This window comes from Macrobrachium nipponense, chromosome 1, assembly GCF_015104395.2.
Source record: "Macrobrachium nipponense isolate FS-2020 chromosome 1, ASM1510439v2, whole genome shotgun sequence".
NCBI classification, from domain to species: Eukaryota; Metazoa; Arthropoda; class Malacostraca; order Decapoda; family Palaemonidae; genus Macrobrachium; species Macrobrachium nipponense.
The window spans coordinates 167,541,388-167,553,887 of record NC_087200.1 but is presented as its reverse complement, the minus strand read 5'-3'; the positions used below and the strand labels follow the sequence as shown (position 1 = coordinate 167,553,887).

Here is a 12,500-nt window from a genome sequence, read left to right as displayed (position 1 = left end):
GTCCAGTTTCCACAAAGGAAGAGAATCTCATTATATCTTAGAACCACGAGGCATTCAGCTCTCTCTCTCTCTCTCTCTCTCTCTCTCTCTCTCTCTCTCTCTCTCTCTCTCTCTCTATCCTTGAGATTAAATTAATGTAACGTAAATTGGTCACTAGTAACTTGAGAATTTCATATTTGATATTTCTTAGAGTTTATTTAGTGTTAAATAGTGTTTTTGTGGAATCTGAACAAACATTGTTTCGTAACGGCACCTGATTTTTGGTAAAGTGAAACAAGCCTGCAGCAAAGAAAAGAAATTGGTATACCAAAAAGGTAAAGTGTGTTATATTTTTATTAGTTGCAACTAATATCGAATGGTTATGATGGTTTGGTAAGAAACTAATAATGGATAGGAACAGTGGTTAACTAATAACTGATAGGAACAGTGGTTTGGTAAAAACTGATGGTTACAATGTTTTGAGTGAAAAGATTTACACTTTTACACATTGCAAATTTTTGTGTTTTGTGTTTGTTTCATTTTGTGCATTTTTTTCATTTCTTATTGAAGTGTGCCTTTTTATTTTGATATTGTCCACATTTTTCTGTATTTTCATTTACATTCACAATTCAATTGACTTAGTTACATTCATTACTTAATCATTGCACATTTAATTAAATTTAACACTTGTGAATTAATTTGCATTTACATAGAATTCTTTTCAAGTTTTATTATTGTTTAGCACTTGTGAATTAATTTCAAATTTTCAATTATTGCCTAACATTTTGTGATAAATCAATTTTGATTTAATTTTACTTAATTTATTGAAGAATTTATTAAACTTTACTTTGTTTTCAAGTAACAGTAATTTTCCCTGATATTGTGAATTTCACTTATAAATTTTGAGTTTAAAAATAAACTTTTGTATTTAAAATTTTTATGTGTTTTTATTTTTATACCAGTATATTTGCATTTGATTATATTGATGATAGGTAGAAACATAGAGTGGCAATTGATCGGCTTTCCTTCAATTTACTTGAAGTGACTTAGAACCAGGGAAGTACTTAGACTTCTGAAATCAGGGAAATACTTAGACTTTTAAAGTTGTTGATGGAGTGATGCCCTTTGATTAATTTAATTACTTACAAGATTACCTCACACCTGTTTTGATGATCTTAGTCTGATTTTCTGTAATGCTGGTAAGTTGTTTAGGGATCACTATTGCCTTTAGAGTATTCAGTCGTTTAATACCTGTGATGAGGGTTCAGGTGTCTGGCTTTTGTGAGGTAACAATAAATGAATGGTAAGTGTGGTAACCAGACACTTGGCACTTCGTAACATGTATATATATTAATATATGTATATATATATATATATATATATATATATATATATATATATATATATATATATATATATATATGTATTATATATATATATATATATATATATATATATATATATATATATGTATATAATATATATATATATATATATATGTATATATATATATATTTGTGAGCGTGCGTGTGTATACGTCTAGGTATCACAGTGGATGGAACTGTCACCTCACTAGGGAGTTAAAAAGTTCGATTAACACGCGGGCAGAAGCGCTCAGACCCATTCTCTATCATCCTGTTTTGATTCTTTTGATCTATGCATCGCATTATGCTCGTACAGATTGCAACTATGGTGAAGCAGGGCACGGGGTTACCAACCTCATCCAAATGATTTGCTTGGAACCGAAGTCTTAACACCTGAAGCCAAACAATATTGCTTTTCCAACTGCGACATATCTCGCAGTTCTGTAAAACAATTTAGGTCAGGTGTTACCTCCGTCGATTCATTTTTCGACTATTGAAGGTAATTACCAAAAAATCTATTGTGATGTCTTTCTCATACTAAATACTTTACAATACAATTTATTTATAAGATAAGCAAGTAAAATTGCTGTTCTAGATGTAAGTTATCATACCTTATGAAACCTATATTTTTTATATGAGTATTTATTAAGAAAAATTCTTTTCAAGCTTTCAACTTCTCTAATCTTTAACCACTTAACGTTTGGTGGGTTTTTATGCAGTGATTATGAAACTTGACTATGATTGCGAGTCATGACATGACCCGCTGGATCCCACCATTAACTAACACATTAGGTCTCGGTAGCAACGGCACCTGACAAAATGTCGTTGAACTGTGGATGGAAGTAAACTTCTTCATTTAAAATCTCTCCCTAAAGTACATACAATACGTGTGCACATTCCATCTACGTATGGTAATGTATTGACTATACTTTATTTTTACATTTCGTTTATATGAGTTTTCATGTGTAAATCTGCAGGTTATCATAACCTCCGGGAATGTGATCACTTCTGTAACTTAAACGTTCATCATATGCAAAACTTTTTCAAAGTAGGACTTTCTCCTTAAGATATGTTAGAATTGCATATAAGATATTTGAATTATTTACTTTATTTGAGTGACATTTAAGGAACGTTTTTACGCCGAAATTCTTCAAAAAAGCTATATTCACTCATTTTGAAGCATACAGCTGAGAAAGAAACTTGACTCAAAGAGCAAAAGATATTGTGATTGTGCATATACTGAGTGTAACGATGGAGGAATCGGGAAAGGAAAAAGGCATTGGGGCTTTAGGAAACTGGAGATAAAAGAGGGTGATGTGGTAAATAAACTTGGGAAAACAGGAGTAGTTAGCATTTAAACTACAGCTTAACAGTGAAATGACACAGTTACTGTGGAAATAGGACATAAGGTCCAGGTTTCATGAAGCAATGACAGATGCTTTCAAAGCTGCAAAGCCTCTGAGACGATCAGCAGATGGTGGCTTTAACTCCAGGACTGTTTCTGTTGTAAAAGAATTGTGACCTACCGTTCAAGGAAAATTGGATATGATGTTCACCAAGTGAAGACAACCAAAATCTCTGATCAGCTCAGAGAAATATGCCGGAATCGCAGTGATAAATGGGTACATGAGACGTTAGCCCGAATCAAATATGCTCCAGATTTGTTTGCTTAGGACACACTGTACCACCACCAGTGTGACATTAATTTCCGTTGTGGGAGAAACATCCCTGTGGACTTCAGTAATGAGCCTCCAGCAAAAGTTGGAAGAAAAGTCCATGAAGTAAAAGATGCATTTCAGAAGAGGAAAATGATGATGAGCAAATCACTCTAGATGAACTTGTGAATCGAAGGATATATATTTGAAAGACGAGGAATGTAGTGCATATAGCCTGGCATACATGAAGAAAAGATTACTAGATACACTCACAATAGACAGAATTGTACGAGGGGGGAACCAAAAGTAACCGGAATTGTGTCATAGAATTTTATTCAGTTATTGTTACATGTTTACAGTCTTATCACCTTCAAAGTATTCTCCATTTGAAGCAATGCACTTATTCAGACGTGTTTTCCACTGTTGAAAGCAATTCTGGAACTCTTGTGAAGTTATGGCTTTTAATGACTCCGTTGTTTTCTTCTGAACCTCTTCAACGTCTGCAATACGTTTTCCTTTGAGGGCTTTCTTCATTCAGGGGAACAAAAAGAAGTCACAGGGAGCAAGATCGGGTGAATAGGGAGGGTGGGTAAGTAGGGTCATGCCATTCTTGGTCAGAAACTGTCTCACACTCAAGGCAATGCGCTGGTGCATTGTCGTGATGAAGCCACAACCCTCCACTTTGCCACAGGTCGGGGCGTTCTGTCTCACGACAATGCACCAGCGCACACCGCCTTGGGTGTGAGACAGTTTCTGACCAAGAATGGCATGACCCCACTTACCCACCCCCCCTATTCACCCGATCTTGCTCCCTGTGACTTCTTTTTGTTCCCCCGAATGAAGAAAGCCCTCAAAGGAAAACGTATTGCAGACGTTGAAGAGGTTCAGAAGAAAACAACGGAGTCATTAAAAGCCATAACTTCACAAGAGTTCCAGAATTGCTTTCAACAGTGGAAAACACATCTGGATAAGTGCATTGCTTCAAATGGAGAATACTTTGTTCCCCCGAATGAAGAAAGCCCTCAAAGGAAAACGTATTGCAGACGTTGAAGAGGTTCAGAAGAAAACAACGGAGTCATTAAAAGCCATAACTTCACAAGAGTTCCAGAATTGCTTTCAACAGTGGAAAACACATCTGGATAAGTGCATTGCTTCAAATGGAGAATACTTTGAAGGTGATAAGACTGTAAACATGTAACAATAACTGAATAAAATTCTATGACACAATTCCGGTTACTTTTGGTTCCCCCCTCGTAATTACCACTGTTAAAGGAAAGGAGAATATTATAACATTTAGAGAACAGGCTTTTTGCGTCTTACTTGATTTCAGTGCAAAGGACCTCCAATGTGCGATAATTGATGCCTGCGCTAAATTCCTGATAAGTGACATTCGAGCTATAGAGCAGAACACAAATGTATAATCCTGATGTATCAAACATGGCTGAGAAGTTGAAAAGGCACTTGCCTTCCTACCACTATCTTTACAGCATTTTCTGCAGCAAATAACTGTGGAGACCGATGCCAATTTGCACACTGCTTCACTTGGTCAAGCTATAAGCTGCTATGTCCACTTCAACATAAGTACACGTAATTCCGGTTAAAGATCTTTAGTAGACACAGCCAGTTGTATGGGCTTCGAGGTTTCATCTTCAGAAGTGCAGCATTATGAAGCCAATGCCACTACTTCAGAGGGAGCTGCACTACCTGTGTCAAGAAAATCAATTGTGCCAGTTCACAGCAGATAATGAAGACCACAGCAGAATCACATTGGATGGCAGAAATACTCTACACGCATTGGGTACAATCTACATGCTTACTCCAGGAAACTTTGCAATGAAGTGTGTACCCAAGAAAACAGTAACTTCAGAGAATACAAAACATGCAGCTAATACTGACATTCATGAACGGACTAGTTCAAAAATGTTTCAGATGAAGTATGAGTCACTTGAACCTTTTCTCCAGACATTACAGGTGTCAAAAGACAGGAATGTCCTTGACAAAATTTGGATCATGTCTTTTGTCCTCAAACCCAACAGACCAAACTGAACTGGCATGATGCCGATGCTCTGCAAGGGAAGTTATTTTGGAAAGTCCGACATTATATTTTTACCCATGACAGACATGGATCCAAACAAAATGACATGCATGATTGCAACTTTATTGTTTGTGTGCAAGCTTTGTAAATAGTAGACAATCACACTAGTCATATTTGACCTAACCTTTGTATATCAAGCCATGGATAGTTATTGAGGCTGCACCAGAAAATTATGAGTTCAAGGGCATTGTGCTGAGATTGGGTCATTCCATACTACCGTGTCTTTCATAGGAGCTATAGGCCATATAATGACTGGCTCTGGACTGGAAGACTTTCTAAGTGAGATATATGCCCCAACACAGTTTGCAGCATGTTGATAGGCAAGGCAGTGTCGCAAACTCTGATAGGTCTTTTTCTTGATGAAACAGCCTTGTGCACGAGGCTAATGTTGCAAGCTCTTGGTCTGGATATGGAAATACTATCAGACTTTGACTACAATTCAGAGGCAGTGTGCACTGTCAACTGGCGTATGTATCTCTCCTTGCAAGCTGAAAGGCTTCCCTACTTCGCTGCTTCAGGCTACAGTAAATATACCAGCTGTTACATGTATCTACAATCCATATCTAAGTTGGAGTAAAGGAATCCAGAAGTATATCAGAAATTTCTTGGTGGTTACCATGTAGTTAGGAGGAGTGACCGCTACTGGACTGGACTCTCTAATGACTTGATAATAGAACAGACTGAGGAGTATTGAGCTGTTTGGCTTCCGTCAATCCCTGTCTGTTCTACTATCAGTGAAGCAATGCAGAATTTTACAAGAGTGAAGAATGTTTCCAGTAAACAACATAAGGATGCAACCTGGCACATATAAAGAGAGACAAAGAAGGCACAACCAAGCTCCTTGAGTTCATCAACATTCATAATCCTTTCACAAAGGAAGAAAAGCTCCATAGCATCAGTAGTGGAATCATGGCAATCTCATCTGCTAACACATATGATGCAAACAGCAGTTGGTGAAATCATTCTACATATGATGATAGGATATTCAATGTCTGGCTTTCAGGAGACAAGATCAAGTAAAAACATTGGCTTCAAAGAGTGATATGCAGCATGGTGAGGATAAGATTCAAGTCAGATCACTTCTACCGTTTGACAGGTTGGTGAATGTATCTTCAGATCTGAAGTCTGACATTGAAGCATGAGCTTACTCCACATCCCTCTGCCTTGTTTGATGATTGTGGAATGATGCACAGAGGTGCTAAATAAAAAATATTGAAAGGTGACGTCTTTACTCCTAATAAGCTCTCTATACCAGCAGTAAACATCTGCCATATTATTGATGGAGGTTTGCTACTCCAAAGGTTGCAATGGGACAGAGTCAAGTCTTTTGGTGATATATGCAATAACTATGTTGACTATGTACATATGAACTACTTGAAATCAGTAGTTGTATTTGATGGATATGACACTCCATCCACTACGAGTTCATGCTCATGTAATACACCAAAAAGGTGTAGTAGATACAACTGTAGTCATCACTAATAAAATGATCTTCACAACAAAGAAGATGGAGCTTTTGAAGAACAGCAAAAACAAGGCAAATTTCCTTGAGTTAATTTCTAAGGCAATGCTGGAGGGAGACGTTGATATGTCAACTAGAGATGACAATACACTAACAGTACAGCAAGCTGTGAAAGCCTCAGAAGATAAGACAACTGGTGAAGGCACTATCACACAAAAGAAACATCTAAAGACATCTACTTAAAGTATGGCACTGCAGGCAGTGATAAAGCCTGGCATATTCAACAACCTGAAAATAAATCTCACACCAGAGCTTTGTCAAGATATACTAACTTTGCACACATACTTGGGATGTGATACATCATCATCTCTGTTCAGCATTGAAAAGACTCAATGCCTAGTTATATAAAGAAAAACACACTTCAGAGAAGCAGTATTACTGTTCAGGTTCCCTAATATACCAAAGGAAGAAATCCACTCGGGAGGTTATATGATAATGGTTGCCACATTTAAAGGAAGTAAAGCAAAACACTTAAACGAACTTTGCCATGAAACATACATCCAAAGGAAAAAGATTGCTGACTTGGTAAATCCACAGACCATACCACCAGCTAAAGGTGTTACCTACAAACACTCTGAGAGGATGTACCTAACTGTACAGAACTGGATAGGTAGAGCTCTTGATCCATTACAATGGGGGCTGGGAACTGGTTGATGGTCACTACCATCCTGTGTATACTGACTTACCCCAAGACACTCAAAGTCTGCTTGGTGATATTAGATGTGGCTGTTCCCCATCTACTTGTGCAGGGGGAGGTTTACCTGACAAAGGTTAGGGCTACAGTGCTTTTCACTGTTCAAAGAGTGAAAAGGTGTCACATGTCAAAACCGTATGACTCGTTATAATGAAACAAATCCAACAAAGACTTTGCAGACTTATGCAAATGTATATAGTTGAGAAAAGTTTGGTAAGCATGCATTTTCATTAATTCTACATGTGATGATGTGTATGCTGTAACGAATACTTATACGTCTACTAGCGTGAATAATCTTCGATGCCTGTTATAGTCATAATATATCTGGGGATTTCCAGTAATGTTAAATGCAGAGTACACTCAGTACAGTGGTATCATTTCAATATGAGCTTCACAAAGCAGGGAATGTACTTGACATGTTATATATATATCTAGAAGCCTTCCTTGGAAATGGATACTAATTTATGGATTTTTTCATCAAGACTGTCTGAGTTAGAAGTCAAGTTAGGATAGATTAAGATTTTTTGCGAGGTTTTCACAGAAAATCATGTCTTCAAAGGATTTATTAGCGCAGTAACTACAACATAATATATAAGGCACTTCTTATACCTGTAATTGGCCTCCTTGTACAATAAAATGTGAGTTAAGTACTGTTAATCATGCCTGAACTATCATAAGAAGTCAAAATAATAGTTCCTCATGGATTCTGGGTGAAAATCCAAGATGGTCGACCAACATTTTTTTGGTAAGAGCCAAGGATCCCTCTAACATAATTCTGCAAAAAAATATTTTCTTGCAATTTGCTCCTACCTTTGCTAAAATTTCACTTACTATGACTGAAATATCACGACCAGCTGCACAGCAAACACGTTACAGCTGCCATGGATTTCCACTAGTAACTTGCCTTTCCAGTGATCCCCTTCCCTTGAAACAACATGCACTTCCTATTTACCCCATCTTAGTATTTTTTAATTATTCCCCACTACTCTTGTTCTTTTCATATACTAAGATTTGTACTGCCAACTGTGTCCATTAGTCTGAACCCACCTCCCTTAACCATACACAAAAATACACATATGTATGTATGTATGTATGTATGTATGCATATATATATATATATATATATATATATATATATATATATATTATATATATATATATATATATATATATATATATACGATGTATATATTATATATATATATATATATATATATATATATATATATATATATATATATTATATACATATACACACACACTTGTGCGTAAATCCAGACTGGATAAGGTAGTTTACCATATCAATGGGCAAAAGGACAAGGTTTCTCCTTGTTTAACGGTGAAAGTGATGGATGTGACTGCAAAATTATGGGGCATAACGTGATTTACTGTAACGAGGAAATTATACGGTGGGATTTTGATGAACAAATTAGAGAAAGGGCAGAACAGTGTTTGTTTAAACAATGAAAGTGACGTGCGAATCAAGTGTTTCTTATGAAAGATTATGTGGGAAGTTTGAGGACAAAAGGAAAAGTTGCAAGTGGCATACACTAACCAGAAAAAATGGCTATGTCAACATATATATAGAGGCAATATGGAGGATGCCGATGGTGCTTGGAGTAGATGGCAATTCGTTGAGTGATTAAGTCTTAAAATGAAGTCCAACGCACTTGTTATAGTATGGAGACAGGAAAAAGTAAATTGTTCTTGTACAAGTGGTCCTGAGATTGAAAGGGTTTGTTTAATATCTTGACATCGAGAGTAATGCAAGAAGTCAGATGTAGGTGTTAAATTACGATATAAGTAAATTGTTGGTAAATTGTGTGTGGATTGGCAGATGGTTTTAAACATCACATCCCTAGTCTTCGCATATTAACATTATTAACATTATATTATAATTGTTCTTAAGCAGCTGATAACCAGCCTTACTTATTATGTTTCAATATAAAAGTAAGGACAGTCTTAAAGTTCAAAATATCTTTTCAGATACATCCTACTGAGTAGCTAATTTCGCCTGATATGGTCTAGCGCCCCCCAGACAGTCCCTACAGATAATCTCAGCTGAACACGCCAGGCATCGTCTGGAGGCTATGTGAAGTGTTTTTCCTTTCACATGTCCCAGCTCAATATAATTCCAGAACACACGAAGTATGCTCGGGAAGATGAGAAGAGGAGAACGAAGATACCGTCGGAATGTATTCTCCAGGTACGGTCAAATATTATTACATAAAAATAAGTTCCCAAGCAGCAAACTACGGCAAGTCTAAAGAAGCAAAGAACAAAGTAAGGCTATGCGCATACAATCATTATATAATTGCACGTTCATGCGACAATAAATACTAATGTCCGTCTACTCTATCTCTATGACCATTTACAACCCTTCCTCCTCGCTTATTTCATCGTTTTGACCATTTTGCACTTGGGAGAGTGGACTGCAACACTTTATGCGCATTTCAGCACTGCATTTCTAGCACAACCGCTAAACGAGAGAGAGAGAGAGAGAGAGAGAGAGAGAGAGAGAGAGAGAGAGAGAGAGAGAGAACTGTTATAACGAGAACAAACCTTGATGACCATCAGCGAAACTGATGAAAGTCCTGAGTTGGGACTTCATCAACCGTTATTTTCAATTACCTTAATAAATGCATTATTATTCATACCATCTTTAATTTCATTACAGAAAAACGACCTCTGGTATGTGAAGACATCCAAGTTGTCGTAAAAGGAGAACATTCACCACGTCAAGGAACCTGGGGTACGCTCAAATTCGAATTCTCAGGGAGAGAGGGTTCAATGTGCTTTTATATCACTCACACACTCACACACACATATGTATGTATATATATGTATGTACATATAATGTATATGCATGCATGTATTAAGTGGATGATAACGTGTGTCCATGTTATTGTCTGCTAATAGTTATCAATACTGTGTTAAGGGAATAGGTCTCCAATTACGTCAGATCTATCTATCTACCTATCTATACAGACATGTATATAATATAAATATAAATATAAATATAAATGTAATGCGTGTGTGTGTGTGCGTGTGGGGATTTATTCCCGTAATTAAGTATTATTCAATATCCACAAACAAAACATAGAAACAAGTTATCATCCAGTTTTACTCATTTATTAACATGACCAGATATTCCATGCTCAATGTAAACCTTAAATAGACGCATTACACGCCTTAGTAACCCACTGGGGATAAAAAAAAACCTTAGGACAGTCTTATTCAATAACACAAAAACAAAGAAGAATTATTTAGTGATACAATAGCTTTATGGCCACTACTAATATTACCCTTTCAGGTAAAAAGTTCATTCCCCTGATGTCAACCTGTCTCGTTTACAATCCTTTTCCTCCCTCCCTGTATCAACTGTCTTTTGTATTGACTACTACCATAACATCCCCTAACGTTGTGAGATTAAGAGAGAGAGAGAGAGAGAGAGAGAGAGAGAGAGAGAGAGAGAGAGAGAGAGAGGCCACCTTCTGGACTTGGTGTTTTGTTCTACAGACTTCTCAAACTCCTTTCCTTGACAGCCTCTCAGGCCCAGTAATATTACGCTACTAGAGCTCCTAAGTGACAGCTGTTCCGGCCCTCAGCAGCTTATAAACTATGGAAACCAATGGGAAACCTCATTCCCGCCACCCACCGACGCCACTCTGTGGCCCCACAGGGTGACCCGTGTACTCCTAGCCTGAGTCTGGCTGAACTCGGTAACGGAGTGCCTCTCAGAACTAACTTTTAATGTGATGCACTCCCATCGTCCACACCTACATGGAGATCTCTGAAGATGGGCTTGAGGTAGATCAAGTCTCATTGGACAGGCCATTTTGACCCATGAAAGAGTGCCTAAATTAGGTCAAACCCCCCTCAAGTCTGCACATCCCACACGTGGGATATTTCTTCGTCTTTCTGCTAAGATCCAAGGTCAGCATCAATGGGGGGGACGGGGTCATGAATGTCTGTTATAATGTTTTATGGATAGCAGTACGCGATTGTATCGAAACGTTTCTCTGCTCGTTAGGTTTGCAGTTACGCCCATTTTCCTTCGAGCTTGCAAACGATCTATAGAAAACAATAACAGTGAGAAGACATTTGCACTTCCTTTTTGAGGCACTTAATGCCAACAGATGGAAAGGAGAGAGAGAGAGAGAGAGAGAGAGAGAGAGAGAGAGAGAGAGAGAGAGAGAGAGAATCCCTTCTTTAATTCATTCAAGTCCCTGCACATAACTTTCCCCCTTTTATTGTTTATCTACATTCTACGCACACAAAAAAAACACATACACACAAATATAATGCCATTTTCCTTGATATGAGGGCGGCTCCAGGGAAGAAGCTGGACAGTAGCATTGTAACATTCGTACTGTAACCAGAGTCATAGATGAGCCTCCAGGCTAAATTTCACAAAATTAACAGCTTACTTTATATACAGAATGGTTATTGGCAGAGTGCCAAATCCTTTATCTCTGGGTGGTGAGGGCCTTCACTCCTAAGCGCTTTACCACTCCCTATTTTAAGACTTGTTCTTCTCTTTCTTTCAAACAATTCAGAAATATACACACTATTTTTCACCAAACTATAGTCATTCTTTCTTATCACATGACTAAACCACTTCAAAAACCATTACCCATCTTATCCACACTAAATGTTTTACCACCTCATCATATCTCAACCTTCCACAACCGTTCAGTCCCCACAATGGTCCCCAACCCACCTTTTTTCAAAGTTGAATTCAGTCCCCATTCAATTATTCTACGTACAGTTTTTGTATGGACTTCTTTCCAAATCTTTTACATACAACTTGTTACTTGCCTTGCTTTACCTAAACTTTGAGTCATCTTTCATCCTATTACTATCATCTATCACAAATATTTTTAAATATCAACCACTTCTATTAATTCCTTGTCTATATTAACATAAACTGCTCTGTCTTTCTGATTCTCATTTAAACTAGTAAACTTGCTCTCAAATGTCTCTTCATAAAAGCAATGAAAATGACAGCCACCAGCTTTGCTGAGTTCTTCTAAGGAAGCACACTTATGTTGCCATGGAACTCCACTCCAACCAAGTAGCATTACCCATCTAGTAAAAACGAATTCTACTCATGTTCTTCTAAAGGAGACATACTTAAACAAGATAGACACAATTCTACATGACAATACTGAACAAAATTACAAGGCAC

General features: G+C 37.3%; 1 protein-coding gene and 1 long non-coding RNA gene across 2 annotated transcripts in view; one reads left to right on the top strand and one right to left on the bottom strand.

Moving 5' to 3' along the window:
* LOC135219805 (uncharacterized) overlaps positions 1–12,500 on the bottom strand; it is a 1,047,642-nt gene that overhangs the window by 506,447 nt on the left and 528,695 nt on the right. The window lies entirely within an intron of this gene.
* The window catches only part of LOC135220310 (sortilin-related receptor-like), a 36,171-nt gene continuing 32,993 nt past the window's right edge, over positions 9,323–12,500 (top strand). The window contains exons 1-2 of the mRNA XM_064257555.1: positions 9,323–9,515; positions 9,987–10,061. Of these exons, the coding sequence (XP_064113625.1) occupies positions 9,503–9,515; positions 9,987–10,061 (88 nt within the window). The 5' untranslated portion in view covers positions 9,323–9,502. The remainder of the gene's footprint in view (positions 9,516–9,986; positions 10,062–12,500) is intronic.